Source organism: Nerophis lumbriciformis, linkage group LG02 (assembly GCF_033978685.3).
Source record: "Nerophis lumbriciformis linkage group LG02, RoL_Nlum_v2.1, whole genome shotgun sequence".
Lineage (NCBI taxonomy): Eukaryota > Metazoa > Chordata > Actinopteri > Syngnathiformes > Syngnathidae > Nerophis > Nerophis lumbriciformis.
In genome coordinates, this window is record NC_084549.2 from 21,267,458 (window position 1) to 21,288,364 (window position 20,907).

The 20,907-nt window shown below is 37.9% G+C and overlaps 1 protein-coding gene across 1 annotated transcript in view; it reads right to left on the reverse strand.

Moving 5' to 3' along the window:
* The window catches only part of eys (eyes shut homolog), a 683,137-nt gene that overhangs the window by 99,590 nt on the left and 562,640 nt on the right, over positions 1 to 20,907 (reverse strand). Inside the window, exon 41 of the mRNA XM_061958758.1 lies at positions 4,634 to 4,742. Within this exon, the coding sequence (XP_061814742.1) occupies positions 4,634 to 4,742 (109 nt within the window). The remainder of the gene's footprint in view (positions 1 to 4,633; positions 4,743 to 20,907) is intronic.

The following is a 20,907-nucleotide window of genomic DNA, read 5'->3' on the forward strand; positions in this document are numbered from 1 at the left end:
TAAGGCACTGTTACGCTTAAAGGGCCCCACTAATGCTGATAACATTAGCACTTATTTCATAGTTTGACCTAAATATGACTTCTACTGGTAAAATTCCCACTGAATAGACACATTAGTGATGTTAGGCATGTTTGCTAAGTTCAGTTCAGTTTATCCGTTTATATAACACATTTAAAAACAACCCCAGTTGGCCAAAGTACTGTACAGACATAAGAAACTATTTAAAATATAGTGTACACAGTGTCACATTTACATTTTAACGCAGAAGGATGAATAAAATACAATAGTACAATATACCCTAAAAGAAATGTAAAATATATGCCTTAAAAATATTCAAATGTAACAAATAAATACAAAATGTATACAACAAGAAATACGACCACCAAGAATGCCAGGGAATCCAAATATGTTTTTAACCTAGATTTAGATTGGCTCGGAGACTGGGAGAATCTAATACAGGGGTGTCGAGGGCCGGATCAGGCCCGAGAACAGGTTTTATCCGGCCCGCGGGATGAGTTTGCTAAGTATAAAAATTAACCTGAAAACTTTTAAAGAAATAAACAGCTGTTCTAAGTGTGTCCATTGGATGTCGCATTAGCAATTTGTCAGGACTTGGTCCTTGGGGTTTGTTTTTCCGGAAGGCAACGGAAAATTGGCAAGACGTGAGTGTGAGTACATGTTTAGTATTTAAACTCAAAAAGCTCAAAAAGGTATAAACAAAAAGCGCTCACAGCGGAGGTAAAACAACTTGGCTATGAAAACAAAAGGCGCGCACAAAGGCGGAAAACTATGAACAAGAAACAGAAACTTACTTGGCATGGAACTGTGAACATGACATGAAGAAGAGTGATCATAAAGTGTGCAGAGCATAAATGTGATGTCACCAGGCTGACCAACAGAAAATGAATAGCTTAAATAACACAGACATGATTAACAACAGGTGCGTGGCTCAAAACGTGAAACAGGTGCGTGACATGACAGCTGAAAACTAATGGGTTGCTATGGAAACAAAACAAGGGAGTGAACAAGCAGGAACTAAGAAAGTGTCCAAAAAACAAACAGCACATGGCCAAACAAAAACATGATCAACACAGACATGACACAATTCTTTGTATCTTTGTAGATGATGCTACATATGTACAAAATAAACCACATGTTAGTACATCAGTCGAGGAAAATGATCAAACTACATAAATAACATCTTGTAATTTGATTTTGATATTATTTTTTTATCTTGATAGATTGAAAATTAACACCAATGAGTTGACTGATGAATATTATCACATCATTTATTCAGAAAATATAAATAACGACAAATAAAGATACTATTAACCGCAACATGTAAGTGTAAAAAACCCCCCCAACAACATTATGATTTGTACATTTTCAGAATGTCGTTGTTCTAGACCTTGTCAACAATAGATAGTCATCTGCGGTCCCCTACAAGGTTTCTCATTATAATCCCATTGGGTTGAGTTGTTTTCTTGCCCTGATGTGGAATCTGAGCCAAGGATGTCGTTGTGGCTTGTGCAGCCCTTTGAGACACTCGAGATTTAGGGCTATATAAATAAACTTTGATTGATTGATTATTCTTTTTAATAACATTGTTATTCTGATCGAACCAATAATAAATAAAATACTTCTTACCATTAATGCGACTTCTTGAACAGGTGCGGTAGGAAACAGATGGATGGATTAAAATTAGAGATGTCCGATAAATGCATTAAAATGTAAAATCGGAAATTATCGGCATCAGTTTTTTTTATTATCGGTATGGTTTTTTAAATTTTTTTTAAAATTTTTTATTAAATCAACATAAAAAACACAAGATGCACTTACAATTAGTGCACCAACCCAAAACAACTCCCTCCCCCATTTACATTCATTCACACAAAAGGGTTGTTTCTTTCTGTTATTAATATTCTGGTTCCTACATTTTATATCAATATATATCAATACATTCTGCAAGGGATACAGTCCGTAAGCACACATGATTGTGCGTGCTGCTGGTCCACTAATAGTACTAACCTTTAACAGTTAATTTTACTCATTTTCATTAATTACTAGTTTCTATGTAACTGTTTTTATATTGTTTTACTTTCTTTTTATTCAAGAAAATGTTTTTAATTTATTTATCTTATTTTATTATTATTTTTTTTAAAGTACCTTATCTTCACCATACCTGGTTGTCCAAATTAGGCATAATAATGTGTTAATTCCACGACTGCATATATCGGTTGATATCGGTATCGGTAATTAAAGAGTTGGACAATATCGGAATATCGGATATCGGCAAAAAGCCATTATCGGACATCCCTAATTAAAATGCATGAGAATGTTTTATGTTTTGATTGTTATTTTTAACACTGTGATTACCAGCGGAATTATTCATTACTTATTGTGTTAAGCAATGTCAGCTAAGATTTATCTGAGAGCCAGATGCAATCATCAAAAGAGCCACAGGTTCCCTACCCCTGCTATAACAGCAGAAAGTTAGTAAAAAGTCACAAGTAAAAAGACAGTCAATCAAGCAAATATGGACAGACAGTAGTTTTTTTTTTACCCACACACACACACACACACACACACACACACAAACACACACACACACACACACACACACACACACACACACACACACACACACACACACACACACACACACACACACACACACACACACACACACACACACACACACACACACACACACACAGGTTATTATTTGGAATGGGGACCAAGTTTTTGATCATCACTTGTGGTGACCACCCTTTCTACAGGTTGTGGAGGCTAAACATTTTTTAGGTAAAATGGCCACTGCCCAGTTAGCTCATACACCTCTTTAAATCTCTGGATTGATGAAGTAATGTGCTGATCATTCTTACTGGGGACCCTGGGGAAAAATAGTTAATATGGTTCATGGGGACCAAATTTAAAGAATTTTGCATAATTCACACAAATTTGTACGTGACTACTGAAGACCATTTAAAAACAAAAAAAGTTCAAATAAAATATGACCTGATCCTCAGAATACAGTACTACAGCTGTCCTTTTATAGGAAGTTTCACCACTTAAATGTTAAAGCAAATCCTGCATCTTCTGTGACATTACTGAAAACTGCTATTTAGCAGTAATGAAGTTGTCTGCAACTCCAACTACCATATATAGAAGGATGGAACATTCTGAATGTGAATCATACTTTAAGGTAATAATGTTTTATAATCATGCTGTATGAAAATGTCATCCTTTTTTTAAATAAACAAAAAAACAAACAAACAAAAAAAAAGGATATAATAATACATTAATAGTAATAATAAATAAAATAAAATATAAACAGATACATGTATATATATATATATATATATATATATATATATATATATATATATATATATATATATATATATATATATATATATATATATATATATATACATATATAAACATACATATACTCATATAGGGAGTAATCCCTTTTTTTTTTATTTAATCGATGTATTTGTAGTGGCCTAGTGGTTAGTAGTGGTTAGAGTGTCCGCCCTGAGATCGGTAGGTTGTGAGTTCAAACCCCGGCCGAGTCATACCAAAGACTATAAAAATGGGACCCATTACCTCCCTGCTTGGCACTCAGCATCAAGGGTTGGAATTGGGGGTTAAATCACCAAAAATTATTCCCGGGCCCGGCCACCGCTGCTGCCCACTGCTCCCCTCACCTCCCAGGGGGTGATCAAGGGTGATGGGTCAAATGCAGAGAATAATTTCGCCACACCTAGTGTGTGTGTGACAATCATAGGTACTTTAACTTTAACTTAACTTTTATTACTTTGTTTATTTTGTTGTTTCTTTCTTTTTTTTGGGGGGGGGGGGGGGGGGGGGTGGTATGGATGGTATATAAACAACAATATTTTGACATTTAGGGCAGACAATAGATATATGATTTATATGAATATGATGTAATGGATAGGAATGTCTGATGCTTGATGTCAATAAAAATAAAATGAAAAAAAGACAAAAAAGAAAAAAAAGAAAATGTCATCCTAAGGAACAGTAAACCAGATTTTGTTTTTGGAAAAATACATTCGTTTTAACTATGGATGGATACCATACAGATCCATCTTCAGAATGGATCTGACTATCATTTAAAAAGGTTTCCCTTTAGGGGACCTGTTTTTTTGTCCCCATACCGTCAGAGGTCCCCTAGAGGTGACCGTGTAAACAGAGCGATGTCCCCATTAAGTAAGCATTGCCAGAACACACACACACACACACACACACACACACACACACACACACACACACACACACACACACACACACACACACACACACACACACACACACAGAGAGACTGAGATGCAGACACACACACACACACTTTAGTTCACTGAAACGTGAATTGGATTACAGACGCACCGACTGAAATATATGGACTTGCAGATAATTTTGCTACAAAAATACTTCCATATGAAACGCTACGCCTGCCAAATTAACAAGCCGCTGTAATTAACATTGTGAACTATACTGTTGTAATGTATAGTAGACATATCTAAAGACTGACATGATCGATAAAGAGTCAAAAAAACAACAACTAAGTGGTTGTAAAAGGGTGCAAGGTGCAGGAAGGTCAGGTTACCTCTGACATAGTCTGTGACACGGACTCCTGGAGATGCTGAGCCGGGCCATTATCTACTGCAATTTCAATCATACATGACTCTGCTTGTTTGCCGGCGGGCAGATCGTATCTGGAAAAAAGAAGGGAAGAGGGAGTGAGGAATAGGCTCAAATCCTAGCAATATCACGACAATAAATCAAGCAAAGCATGACAATATTGTGCAGCCAGAGACAATAACAGCTGCTAATGTGACCACTGAGACAGTACCATAAAGTTGCTATGTATACATTACACAGTAGTTTACTGCACATTTTATACATGGCAAGATTAAAAGAAAGAATGCAAGTGTGCTTTTGTAGTCTGAGCCTGGTTTAAAAACATTGCATTTTAAGTACTGAAATAATGTTGAGATCATCACATACATAACAAACATCATCATCACCCAATAAAAGATCAGCACAGTGCTCATTATGTCATAGAGGATTAATTAACACTAAAAAGGGGGCCACAAAATAGATATACATTATAAAGCTAATGAGCATGAGGACAATTTTATCATTTGACCCTCCCTCGGAATCTCTGGGGAAATATACATTTGTACCAGTCATTAATGTTGCAGCCATAATGTTAAGTAGCTGGTCTACTTGTGTCACAAGGCAGCTTTGGCAAAGTCAAGTGAATCCCACTCTTCGATTTATCACAGGCTCTGTACTCATGCTGTACGGTAATATGCAGTAGCAGGGGTGTGAATTATGCATGAGCTTGTTTAAGCTACGCCACACACATTTCAAAGACGCTCCTGTTCGGGGAGTATGCAACATAATGCACCATTATTCCGTTATTATCTCGCCCGAACACAAGCCAACACTTGATGTTCTCCAAACGGGGTCTTTGCTTCCAGATCTTCTGGCATGTCATACAAACGTCTAAGTCAAAAGTCATAGTTAAAGCAATGTCAAACCCTTAATAATAATTCTGTAGTTTTCATCAAATTGTGCCCAACCTTGCTGTAATACGATACAATAGTACAGTGTTTTTCAACCTTTTTTGAGCCAAGGCACATTTTTTTCATTGAAAAAATGCAGAGGCAGAAATCATTAAAAAATTAAACTCAGCAGCCAATATTGACAGTAAAAAGTTGTTGTCGCAATTGTTGGATATGACTTTAAACCATAACCAAGCATGCATCAATATAGCTCTTGTCTCAAAGTCACATCACACCCTGACTTAATTGGAGTTTTTTGCTGTTTTCCTGTGTGTAATGTTTTAGTTCTTGGTGGCTTTTTCTCTTTTTTTGGTATTTTCCTATGGCAGTTTCATGTCTTCCTTGACCGCTATTCCCCACACCTGCTTTGTTTTAGCAATCAAGAATATTTCAGTTGTTTTTATCCTTCTTTTGTGGGGACATTGTTGATTGTCATGTCATGTTTGGATGTACTTTGTGGACGCCGTCTCTGCTCCACAGTAAGTCTTTGCTGTCGTCCAGCATTCTGTTTTTGTTTACTTCGTAGCCAGTTCAGTTTTAGTTTCGTTCTGCATAGCCTTCCTTAAGCTTCAATGCCTTTTCTTAGGGGCACTCACCTTTTGTTTTTTTTTGGTTTAAGCATTAGATACCTTTTTACCTGCACACTGCCTCCCGCTGTTTCCGACATCTACAAAGCAATTAGCTACCGGCTGCCATCTACTGATATGGAAGAGTATAACGTGGTAAGTCTGCCGATCTCAGGACAGTACAGACACTCAACAACGGCACATTATTTGCGGATTATAATTACTGGTTTGCAAAAAATATTTTTAACCCAAATAGGTGAAATTAGATCATCTCCCACGGCACACCAGACTGTATCTCACAGTGGTTGAAAAACACTGCAATAGTAGATAAACAGTTTTTTATTGAGGTCAAAGTTCTGTAAGCTGACATTAGGAGAGAGATGTGGCCCTTGTTTATTGAAGCTCAGGTCAGTGATGAGCAGATACATTAAGGAACAGAACAGATAACAATAATGTGTACCACCAGTCATCTCCTGAGCTATGAGAGCATTTGGACAAGGTACTGTATGTGCTTTTGTGGCCTCCTTTAAGCCTCGCTGGTATTCATACTAGTGCGATTAGATGATCGTGATGGATAATCGTGATACATTTCAGGTCGTTAAGAGTGATCAGCTGTGAGAATATTAAACAATCACACATGGTAGAGATGTCTGTGATAACAGTCAAACAGAGTCGGCCTTTTGCCGCCCACTTCAGGTTGTACCGCAGAAGTAAACAGAATGACCTCACTTGGAGGTAAATGTGCAGCTAGGGATGGGGGGCCTTTCACATTTGAATCGACATGGGTACGAATTTGTTGGTACTTCTATGTGTGTTCATGTGTCAAAATGTTATTTTTTCATTTTACAGTGAGCAGATCATGATAACTGTGGTCTCCAGTTGTCATATCTTGATTTCTTACACATCTGAGTCTCCTTTGGAAGTATTATATGGTAGACTTTGCATGCAGTTGCATTTCCAAGATGTTAGAGGGCAGTAGTCTTTGCGGTTAAGCTGAATCTAGTCATTTACTGCGCCCTACAAAGTGTTTATACTGTAAGCATTGTACTTAATACACACCGGCTGTTTTATTGTAAAGTGCATCGTGGTTGTAGTTTTCATTACCAAATACCAAGACATGTTGAGATTGCCATGTGATCTAAAATCGCTAGCGCTAATCAGTAGCACGTCTATGGCAAATCCAATGTAAATTAGCATTGAGCTAGCGCAAGTTCTTTCGTTCAAGTGTTTTTTTTTAGGCAAATATGGAAACGGGTTGAATTAGGGATGGACAATAAAGTATATAATCTATATTGTGATCTATATTGCAGCCTTGTGGGATAACAATATAGATCACAATAGTAATTATTTCTTTTTCTTTTTCTTTTCTTTGTTTTCTTTGTTTATTTAGTTGATGTATTTGTAGATATTAATTTGTTTTTTGTTGTTGTTTCTTTCTTTTTTGGGGGGGGGGGGGGGGGGGGTTGTCGCTTGTCGATGTCCAATTTGCGGGAAACAGAGAAGGCGTGTCTGACAATCTCCACTGCCGTTCTGTTGCGGCTCCGTCGTGCAGCAAGATAGCACAGGCTTTTACGAGATCTCACGAATCCGCGCGTAATCACATTACAAGGGAAGTCTAACCCTTGTGTGGTGTTCGGGTCTGTGGGACCCGTTTTTATTTTTTATCAAAAGAAAAATGATAGAATTAATTAATTTTTCAAACTGAGACTCACTGACTTTGGCTCATTTTCTGTGAAGAACATATATCAGAATACATATTTAATGACCACACACCATACACCCCCCCTACACATTTCTATTACATATAAGATGTCCGGGTCCACTGGGCCCAAGGCTAATAGAAGTGTGGAAATCGATGTTCTGTGTACCACACACACACACACACACACACACACACACACACACACACACACACACACACACACACACACACACACACACACACACACACACACACAGCAGGCCTAGACAGGAGGAGGACAGATTGTAGGTACACAGAACATCAGAGGGTCAAATGTGCGAGAAAATGAGAGCAGACAGTGTTGACAAACAATGTTGCAACCTTGTGTGGGAACCGCAGGTGCAGAAACACAAAAGACGAATCCCTGTGGGATGCAGAAACTGGCAGATAAATTTTCCGTGCAACGTTCATATTGTTGTTCCTCAGCCAGCGTTTGTGGGTCTGATGGACCCGTTGCATTTTGTGGCTTTTAATGCCTCACAATCAAACACTTTTATGTTCAAATACTGAACAGATGTTTATTGGGATAAGGTAAACATCTGTTCAGTATTTTAACATAAAAGTGTTTGATTGTGAGGCATTAAAAGCCACAAAATACAAGGGTCCATCAGACCCACAAACGCTGGCTGAGGAACAACAATATGAACATTACACAAGGGTTAAACAAAGTGAACCACAGAAAGTATTTCTGTCCTTCTAGGGGAGCAGAAACAAATAAACTCAGTCCTGCCATTAATAGCAGGTAATGAACGGTTTTGCCTTGATAAACAACATTAATTTTTGCAGCAAGTAACAATACACCAGCAACATAATCCCTGGCGATCATGTCACACCACCAGTCCTCTGCTTTCCCGGTCCCCGTATCAGCTGATATTTTACACAGGCCCCCATATCCCCATATATAGTAGCTGCCCGGTATGTGCCTGTACATTATTCTTTAATTTTGGACTTTCACAATCAACATGTCATCATCTATTTCTGTCAACAAAATGAAATAAAGTCTCAAACCCTTTGACCAATTGACTTCATGTTTGAAGTCAAAATTTACTATTTTATTTTGAAAGTAAACCAGATAATTCTTTTTGTGTTTCTGCATGACTTCCTGTCCAACACAAACACATTTTAGCGAAATTAAACTGATTTGTTGCGGCAAATATAGAAGCCCTGCGTATATTTAGCGCTGGAATGCGGAACAACATCGGATGGTCGGTGACGTTCCTCAGGTGATGGAAACGGACACATTGACTTGAATAAGAAGGGAAAGAGTTTGCCGCCATGCAGGTGATGTTTTGCGTCCGTTTTATATCTAGTGGATATTCGGGATTAGAAAGATCTTTACTTGAGCTGGAGTAAATGCTTTAATATCTTTTTAATTTAATTGCACTTGATGACTGTAGGTGGTGCTTGATAGAACAATTATTATTCAAAGAACAAGTATTCCTAACTGGTACCAATAAATCTGATTATTCCTAATCCATGTATTAATTATTTTTCTAATACAAATGTAGGCTGCAATCAGTACATGGCAAAAATTAGTGGAACTCCCTCTTGTTAATTGGAAACACCTCCCGAGGCCATCACACAAACTACATACATCTGGAGGTATAAAGCTAATCTTAAGTTACACGCCTCTATGTACTGCAAAAATAATGAATATATATATATATATATATATATATATATATATATATATATATATATATATATATATATATATATATATATATATATATATATACACACACACATATATACATATACACATTATATCTATGTATATATGATATATCCATCCATCCATCCATCCATTTTCTATCGCTTATTCCCTTTGGGGTCGCTGGAGCCTATCTCAGCTACAATCGGGCGGAAAGCGGGGTACACCCTGGACAAGTCGCCACCTCATCGCAGGGCCAACACAGATAGACAGACAACATTCACACTCACATTCACACACTAGGGCCATTTTAGTGTTGCCAATCAACCTATCGCCAGGTGCATGTCTTTGGAAGTGGGAGGAAGCCGGAGTACCCGGAGGGAACCCACGCAGTCACGGGGAGAACATGCAAACTCCACACAGAAAGATCCTGAGCCCTGATTGAACCCATTATATATTATATATATATATATATATATATATATATATATATATATATATATATATATATATATATATATATATATATATATATATATATATATATATACATATATATATATATATATATATATATATATACATATATATATATATATATATATATATATATATATATATATATATATATATATATATATATATATATATATATATATATACATATATATATATATATATATATATATATATATAAATCATACATACATATATATATATATATATATAAAATCATACATATATGTATATATATATAAATCATACATACATATATATATATATATATATATATATATATATATATACATACAATTATATATATATATACACACACACACATATACACATTATATCTATGTATATATGATAGATATATATATATATATAAAAATCATACATATATGTATGTATATATATATAAATCATACATACATATATACATATATATACATCTATACATATATATATACACATATATACATATACATACATATATACATACATACATATACATACATACATACATACATACATATATATATATAGTATAACTTAGAACTAATGCCTCAATGTGTTATCTGAAAGTACACACTCTTCGTTCAACAGGATAAACTTTCCGTGGTGCTCTTTCCCTGCCTGAGAAAACTGAGCTTTCTGCTGGAGCCCGATTTCTTTTTATACATTTAAGAATTAAAAAAAATACTCCCTGTCTTCAATTTCCACCCCACATGTTTTGATATCTGACGGGCATATTTCTTTCTTTAGTTTATTTCGAACATGAACACACTTACATCATAATACATCACACAATTTCATATCATTTCATTTTACATCATGCCCGAAAAGGAGTAGGAAGAAGCAAAGCTTATTTAATCCTACCCCTTTCCCACTTCAAGCGTTTACAAATATATAGAATATTTGAGTTCTTGTGAACATTCCTCCCCAAACTGCTCAATGAATAAATGTGTGTACAGTAAACATGTATTTCTTGAGTTTTTTGGTTACTAAAGTACAAATGGGATTCATATGGCCCCATTTGTCGTGGTTTACCTGACAAATGAAACGTGACACATGGTGGGGTGAACGATCCACATTAGCCACCAGATGTCAGTAGAGCGTTGAATATTTTAAAATGGGATTTTTGGCAAGTCCTACTTTGACCACAGCGTCAGTTGCCATGTCGAGTGGCGCTTTCCATCATTTTCAGCAGGCTGCATTGCAAAAATTATTAACCCACCCTCTCCTCCTCTCACGCGGGGCCAGTTGAAAATATCCTGCTTTGATGTTTATCATAATAATTAACAATAGAAATAATAACAATGATCATAAGACAAGGATCATTCAATGTAGTCCAAGTTTCCCCACCATGAAAAGGTAAACTTTATTGTGTAAGAAGTTCAAGCACCCCATCAGAGAATTGTTTTGTGTCAACAATCGTCGTATGAGGTCTGCAGAGACGGCCCCTATGAAACCTAAAGAGAGCGTTCCCTAAGCAAACATGATAATACCACTTCGTGAGCTCTTGTGAGCGCAAAGGATGCTCCAGCAGGCTCATTTACATTGGTCTTGCTCTAAGGCACTGATGACTATTTATGAAGATGACTCCTTTAAAGCGTCTGGTAGCCGTGTAGGGAGGGGAGGGCGGTAGGGGGATTTAGCCCGCAGGTGCTCACCACCCCAACACCATCATCACTATCAACCACCTCTTGAAGACATGCACAAACTGGTCACAACATTAAATACACCTGCACAACCTAATGGAGCTCTAAAACAAGAGCAGTCATTTAAATGTCAATTTAATGCAATTTTGATACACCTATTCGCAATTAATGCACTATTTGCCAGTTAGCATTTAGTACGTTAGTTGCTAGCTGGCGATTAGTGTGCAATTCACCAGCTAACTAAAAGCGATCACAATACTGTTGTTATTTGTATATTGTTAGTATTGCACAATAACAAGGTACACTATATCGCCAAAAGTATTTGGCCACCCATCCAAATGATCAGAATCAGATGACAGAGTCTGGTGTGGATGAACTTGACTGGCCTGCACAGAGTCCTGACCTGAACCCGATAGAACACCATTGGGATGAATTAGAACAGAGACTGAGAGCCGGGCCTTCTCGACCAACATCAGTGTGTGACCTCACCAATGCCCTTTTGGAAGAATGGTGGAAAATTCCTATAAACACACTCCGCAACCTTGTGGACAGCCTTGCCAGAAAAGTTGAAGCTGTGATAGCTGCAAAAGGTGGACTGGCATCATATTGAACCCTATTAGCATTAATGGCGCCTTCACAGATGAGTAAGTTACCCATGTCTTGGGCACTAATACACCCCCATACCATCACAGATGCTGGCTTTTCAACTTTGCGCCTATAACAATCCGGATGGTTCTTTTCCTCTTTGGTCCGGAGGACATGACATCCACAGTTTCCAAAAACAATTTGAAATGTGGACTCGTCAGACCACAGAACACTTTTCCACTTTGTATCAGTCCATCTTAGATGAGCTCAGGCCCAGCAAAGCCGACGGCGTTTCTGGGTGTTGTTGATAAACGGTTTTCGCCTTGCATAGGAGAGTTTTAACTTCCACTTACAGATGTAGCGTCCAACTGTAGTTACTGACAGTGGGTTTCTGAAGTGTTCCTGAGCCCATGTGGTGATATCCTTTACACACTGATGTCGCCTGTTGATGCAGTACAGCCTGATTTCGTGCAGTGATTTCTCCAGATTATCTGAACCCTTTGATGATATTACGGACCGTAGATGGTGAAATCCCTAAATTCCTTGCAATAGCTGGTTGAGAAAGGTTTTTCTTAAACTGTTCAACAATTTGCTCACACATTTGTTGACAAAGTGGTGACCCTCGCCCCATCCTTGTTTGTGAATGACTGAGCATTTCATGGAATCTACTTTTATATCCAATCATGGCACCCACCTGTTCCCAATTTGCCTGTTCACCTGTGGGATGTTCCAAATAAGTGTTTGATGAGCATTCCTCAACTTTATCAGTATCTATTGCCACCTTTCCTAACTTCTTTGTCACGTGTTGCTGGCATCAAATTCTAAAGTTAATGATTATTTGCAAAAAAAAATGTTTCTCAGTTTGAACATCAAATATGTTGTCTTTGTAGCATATTCAACTGAATATGGGTTGAAAATGATTTGCAAATCATTGTATTCCGTTTATATTTACGTCTAACACAATTTCCCAACTCATATGGAAACAGGGTTTGTATATAACAGCATGAGGATGTTGTTGTGACTTGTGCAGCCCTTTGAGACATTCGTGATTAAGGGCTGTATAAGTAAACTTTGATTGATTGATTGATGTTGTCTAAAAATAAAACACAAGTGCCTCGATTTACGAACACTTCTATTTGCGTCCTTTTCGGTTTACGAGTTAGGAATGGGATGGCACTTCAAGTTCATATGTGAGTCAAGGCAGGTGGCCAAATACTTTTGGCGATATAGTGTATCTTTAGGACCATCTTAATGTAAAATACAATCATAACTTCATACAAGATGTATAAGAAGGAGCTCCTAAATGTTGCTAATTCAAGCAAGTTTGGTTTAAAAAACATGCCTGCCATCAAGCAAAACATATCTTAAAACTTTGAGGATATTTGTATTATTTGTAGAATATGCTAGCAATTTCTTACAGAGCATTTTGACCCCAAACGACAACATTTAATTTTTAGTCACATGAATCAACAATACGTTGATTAAATGACAGTTGTGGAGGGTCATAGGGGACAACATTAATTCATACATTTTTAAATAATTACTTAAATGTGTCATTAACTAACTATAATTGGAATTTAATACATAAGCGTTATTAAATGTGTCATTTTATTTAATGTAACAGTATCTTTAAGACATGCACCTGGGGATAGGTTGATTGGCAACACTAAATTGGCCCTAGTGTGTGAATGTGTGTGTGAATGTTGTCTGTCTATTTGTGTTGGCCCTGTGATGAGGTGGCGACTTGTCCAGGGTGTACCCCGCCCATACTTGCCAACCTTGAGACCTCCGATTTCGGGAGGGGGGTGGGGCGTGGTTGGGGCGGGGCGTGGTTAGGGGCGTGGTTAAGATGGGAGGAGTATATTTACAGCTAGAATTTACCAAGTCAAGTATTTCATATATATATATATATTTTTTTCTTTTTTTTTTTTCTTATATATATAAGAAATACTTGACTTTCAGTGAACTCTAGCTGTATATATATATATTTATTTTATTATATATATATGTATATATAAATGAAAGAAATACTTGAATTTCAGTGTTCATTTATTTACACATATACACACACATAACACTCATCTACTCATTGTTGAGTTAAGGGGTTGAATTGTCCATCCTTCTATTCTCTGTCACTATTTTTCTAACCATGCTGAACACCCTCTCTGATGATGCATTGATGTGTGGCACGCACAAAAGTGCTTTCATCAAATGCATTAGAGTCTGGAATCTTCCATCTCTCCCTAGCATGGCCCAAAACCTGAGGAAGATCTTCAGTGCCAATCACTTGGTAGTCCACTACTTCTTCCCGGAGGCTATCCAGGTCCAATCACAGCTGCGGCTTGGAACTTACAAGCTGTTATGAGAGTAGCGTATGTGTGTGTGTGGCCCTTTAATAGGTGAGCATGTGAGATGAGTGATGTCAGTGAGTGTGTGGCCCTTTAATAGGTGAGCATGTGAGATGAGTGATGTCAGTGAGTGTGTGGGCGAGAGAAGAGAGGGAGCGGTAGAGTGAGTGCGGGCGGGGACCAGTTTGTTTTGTGTTGGATTGGCTGTGTGCAAGCAATCAATAAAGCAAGATTTGCAACTAATCGCCGGACTCAGGCAGGAAAGGTGCAACAAAGCGTATTTCTTCATCTTACTCGTCGTCGGCGTCGCCATGGCTGTATCTTCTTCGTTCTTCTGCTTCGTCTCCTTGTTGTGTGCGCAGTTGTGCACTGCACTCTCTAAAAGCCGTATATGTTATTGATGTTATAGATGGCAGTATTGTCCTGTTTAAGAGTGTCACAACATTGCTGTTTACGGCAGACAAACTGCTTTACAGTAGACAAAAACGTGACTGCTGTTGTTGTGTGTTGTTACCGCGCTGGGAGGACGTTAATGAAACTGCCTAACACTAAACCCACATAAGAAACCAAGAACTTGCCCTCCATCATTCTACAGTTATAATGTGTTTGGGCAGGCATGCTGTTTGTATCGTGGGAAAGCGGACTCAGGTCCGCATGGAGCTGAAGGGGGCGTGGCCTCCAGCTCCGACTGAATTTTGGGAGATTTTCGGGAGAAAATTTGTCCCGGGAGGTTTTCGGGAGAGGCCCTGAATTTCGGGAGTCTCCCGGAAAATCCGGGAGGGTTGGCAAGTATGACCCCGCCTTCCGCCTGATTGTAGCTGAGATAGGCTCCAGCGCCACCCCGCGACCCTGAAGGGAATAAGCGGTAGAAAATGGATGGATGGAATATCTTTAATTCATTCATTATGTATTTAATTAGTTATGTAATACATTATTAAATTACTGATTTACATATCTCATGCTTTAATTAATCATTTCATGATTACATTATTTAATTAATTATTTTATGATTGAATGATTATTTCATTATTTCATTAACTTGTACGTCAGCGCTTTACTAATTAATGTATTATAATTATTATATGATAAATAATACATTTACTTACAAAAACATTTATGACACATTAAATAACACTTTTATGTATTTAATTTCAATTATAATGACACATTTAAGACATTTTTAAAAACTTTATATACGTGTTTATTTTGTCCCATTTACCCGTATGCAACATCCAACATTATTACACATATTGCTAAATGAATCTCTCCTTTGCAATCGGAGCATGATTATCTTTGCAAACGCCATGTTTTTGATACAGAACCTCATTACACTGTGCAGCTGTTCCTAATGTTGTGGACAATAAGTGCAGAAACAGAAACACAGCCCCGCAAAGACTCGATTACGCAAACAAATATGGCAAAACAAAAGAGCAATAGACACTGTGTAATTTCCTCCCTTGTGCACCATTCAGCGCTCCCGTCTCACAGGGGCGCCGCTAGTGCCACTTGAGGTAAACAAACAAATATGTATGAATATTTCATTTTCTCAGAGTACACAAAAGCACAATATGGCGGTGATTATTTATACGGCATCATCACTTATGCATTACTTCATCTGCTTTAATATGCTCTAATCATATGTTGTTGCTTTTGTCATCTCATTTAGACTCTCTGCAGCGTGACTAATTCACCACAACTTTGACGGTAAGATATAACCTGCATGTGCATATTTTTGGCACTGCACCATTATGCAAAGGTATTTGTTACACTTTGTTTTAACAGTGCTATTTAAACATGCCTCCTTCACGGTGCCCCTGCAGATAATTAATGGCAAGGGAGGATCATTAAAATGTTATCATTGCATAAATCATCTGAAGGTATCGGCGACAGATGGCAGTAAAACCTTGTGCACCAAGACACTTCTCGGCAGCTGATGAAGGGCTTATTATTGTAATCATATTTAATAACCTTACAAGAAGAGAACCATAATGTGGAACCTGTTAGTGGTGAATTTATAATATGCAGCTCACTTAGCACCTCGCTCGGTCTGTTGGAAGTTTCATACCTGCGAGCAGTTAGCGGGAATATGTCATGTGCATTAAATGGAAAAGGCCGGCAAATGATTGATTCTGAATCATCATATGACAACAACAGAGCACAACATTACTGGAAAACTATATTTCAGTTTAGCCGATATTGTCCCGATACCAATATTTTGGTACCGGTACCAAAATGTATTTCTGTACTTTTCTAAATAAAGGGGACCACAAAAAATGTCTTCATTGGCTTTATTTTAACAAAAAATCTCAAGGTACAATAAACATATGTTTCTCATTGGAAGTTTGTCCTTAAATAAAATACTGAACAAACAAAAAGGCTCCTAATTTAGCTGCTGACATATGCAGCAACATATTGTGTCATTTATCATTCTATTATTTCATCAAAATTATTAAGGACAAGTGGTAGAAAATGAATTATTATTCTACAGTAATTTTCGGACTATAAGTCGCAGTTCTTTTCATAGTTTGGCCGGGGGTGCGACTTATACTCAGGAGCGACTTATGTGTGAAATTATTAAAACGTTACCGTAAAATATCAAATAATATTATTTAGCTCATTCACGTAAGAGACTAGACGTATAAGATTTCATGGGATTTAGCGATTAGGAGTAATCTGTTACTTTTTGGTAAAAACTTTTTGGTTTGGTAAACGTATAGCATGTTCTATATGTTATAGTTATTTGAATGACTCTTACTATAATATGTTACGTTAACATACCAGGCACGTTCTCAGTTGGTTATTTATGCCTCATATAACGTACACTTATTCAGCCTGTTGTTCACTATTCTTTATTTATTTTAAATTGCCTTTCAAATGTCTATTCTTGGTGTTGGGTTTTATCAAATACATTTCCCCAAAAAATGCAACTAATACTCCAGTGCGACTCACATATGTTTTGTTCCTTCTTTATTATGCATTTTCAGCCGGTGCGACTTATACTCCGGAGCGACTTATACTCGGAAAAATACGGTACTTGTTCATTAACTGTTAATATCTGCTTATTTTTTTTAACATGTTCTATCTACACTTCTGTTAAAATGTAATAATCACTTATTCTTCTGTTGTTTGATACTTTACATTAGTTTTGGTTGAGACCACACATTTAGCTATCAATCCAACACCAAGTAGTTAAAGGATCATACATTGGTCATATTCAAAGTCCTCATGTGTCCAGGGACGTATTTCCTGAGTTTATAAACATAATATACATTTTTTTTAAACGACATAAGATTTTGTGATGCTAAAAAATATCGATGTAATCATAGTAGCATCAACTATATATGCTCCTGTACTTGGTATCATTACAGTGTATGTTAGGTGTGGATCCACCAAAGGCGTTTGTTTATATTGTAGCGTTTCTGGAAGAGTTAGTGCTGCAGGGAATTCTGGGTATTTGTTCTGTAGTGTTTATGTTGTGTTGCGGTGCAAATTTTCTCCCAAAATGTGTTTGTCATTGTTGTTTAGTATGGTTTCACAATATTGGACATATTTATGACAGTTTCAGCGTTGTTCCTACGGCCACCCTTAGTGTGACATGTATGGCTGTTGTCTAAGTATGGCCTTCATTCACTTGTGTGCAGTATGTTCAAAGTCAAGTTAGTAAATGGTTAATGAACAGACAGTGAAATCTTGTGTAGAACTTGTTGACAATAGATACTTTTTTCATTGTCCCTTTTCTGTCTACACACATTATCTGCTTATAAGTACTCCATGATTGACACAACGTGACGACGGGAACTGGTACTTTTTAGAGGCGGTACAGTACCGGAGGCTAAAAGCTGACGCGGTGACTCCATCCAATGCTGCACTGCAAAGTGAGCTATGAAATCTGTATATACACACTTTATGTGGTTAGTCTGTGTTCATTCATGATACAGCAGAACCTCCAAAATACAACGGCTCAAAAGTGTTACACTTTGGCCCAGGTCAGCCCGTCGCATAAACATTGTATGCAGCCACATTATCATGTCCTGGGCTTTTGAAAATATGTGTTTCCTTTCATTTGAAACCCAACACTATTGAAGTTCACACAAAATCCATTTTGCTGTCAAAGTGCAATAGTAAGGTTGTTTGTATCACGTTAGGAAAGTGCAAGAATGCAAAAACCCAGCACAAACACTTTAGTATTCACTCAACATAGATGTCTTAACACCATCAAAGCTCACATTTGTACATTCACACACAGAACCAACATTAGGAAACCAGGATGAGGTGTTAGAAGAAAGGTATGAATATACCGTAATTTCTGGACCATAGGGCGCACCGGGTTATAAGGGGCATTGCCGATTAGCGGGTCTATTCAGGTCTTTTTTTATACAAAAGGCGCAACGGATTATAAGGAGTAATATTATGATTTTTTTTTCTAAATTGAAAGCACTTCCTTGTGGTCTATATAACATGTAATGGTAGTTATTTGGTCAAAATGTTGCATGGATTATGTTTTACAGACCGTCTTCAAGTCGCTTTCTGACAGTCGCTTCAGGACGCGCCGTCTTATTTACATGGTTCACCTTCGACAGCGTCTTCTCCCCGTCATCTTTGTTGTAGCGGTGTAGCGTGCAAGGACGGGAGTTGAAGAAGTGTCAAAAGATAAAACTAACTGTTTTAACGACATTCAGACTTTACTTAAATCAACAACAGAGCAGCATCTCCTTATCCGTGGCTCACTAGTGAAAAAACGTCCAACCGGAACGCTCTAATAACTAAAGTGCCGTGGGTGTTGAGTTGAGTTGAGTTTGAGTTTATTTCGAACATGCAAGTATACAACATGATACATCACAATCTCCAGTTTGTAAACCCACTACACCAGTAGTTTTTAGCATTTCCATAGCAAGATATAAGTTAGAACTTTACGCTACTTTGCATTAGAAATGGCAACAGCAGAGGGTGAATTCCACATAACAAGAAGATAGTGAAAAAGAAGAAGCTTATCGTCTGCGGTATCGGCACGGACCATACTTGCCAACCTTGAGACCTTCGAATTCGGGAGTTTGGGGTGTGGGGGTGAGGTTTGGGGGGGCGGGGTTGAGGGAGCCCGGAAGAGTTAGGGATGCAAGGGATTCTGGGTATTTGTTCTGTTGTGTTTATGTTGTGTTACGGTGCGGATGGTTCTGCCGAAATGTGTTTGTCATTCTGGTTTGGTGTGGGTTCACAGTGTGGCGAATATTTGTAACAGTGTTAAAGTTGTTTATACGGCCACTCTCAGTGTGACCTGTATGGCTATTGACCAATTCACTTTCGTGTGTATGCAGAAGCCGCATTCAACATGTGACTGGACGCTAAAAGCGGACCCTAAAGCAGCGTTTCTCAAAGTGTGGGGCGCGCCCCACTGGTGGGGAATAGAGACATGACAGGTGGGGCGCGAGGAACGGGAGGGAATTTCACTTTCATTTTTTTTTTTTTTTACTATGCTTTCACACTGTAAATCACTTTGTGATTCTGTCTGTGAAATCCGCTATATAAATAAATGTAAATTACTTATCTTTCCTGTAGGCTTTAAATTTCTAGGTAGGAGCAAAAGTTTGACAGACATAGCAACAGTAACTAATGGGGGCGGGGCTAAGCGGAACAAACTTGACGAGACAAGCGCAGCAAAATGAAAAGCTGTCCCACTGTCAAACGACACAGTTGCGAGACGTATATGCGACATTGCAAGTGATCTTAAGGAACAACTCGGAGACGAATGAAAAGAAAGTCGTTTTGCTTTATAAGTGGACGAATCTACTGACAGCAATAAAGACTGCCTGTTCATCGCATACGTCCGCTTTGTGAATGGCGAGTCACTGTGCGAGGATTTGCTGTTTTGCAAATACATCAAAAATAGAGCCTCTGCTGATGAGCTGTTCAAGATAATGGACAGTTTCCTCAAAGAACACGACCTTAAATGGGAAAACTGTGTGGGCTTTTGCTCTGATGGCGCAATGACCATGGTAGGGTCAAGAAACAAGCTGCAGGCTCTAATAAAGAGGCTTGCGCCAAATGCGCATTGGACACACTGTGTCATTCACCGGGAAGCACTCGCGTCAAGGCAGCTCAGCCCTGAACTCAATGAGGTTTTAACAGATGTGAGCGCGGTAAGTTTGATCAAAACACGACCACTGAAAGCGCGACTGTTCTCTGCACTGTGTGAGGAAATGGGAGCTGATCATATAGCCGTGCTGTTTCACCATTCTTGCCAACCTTGAGACTTCCGA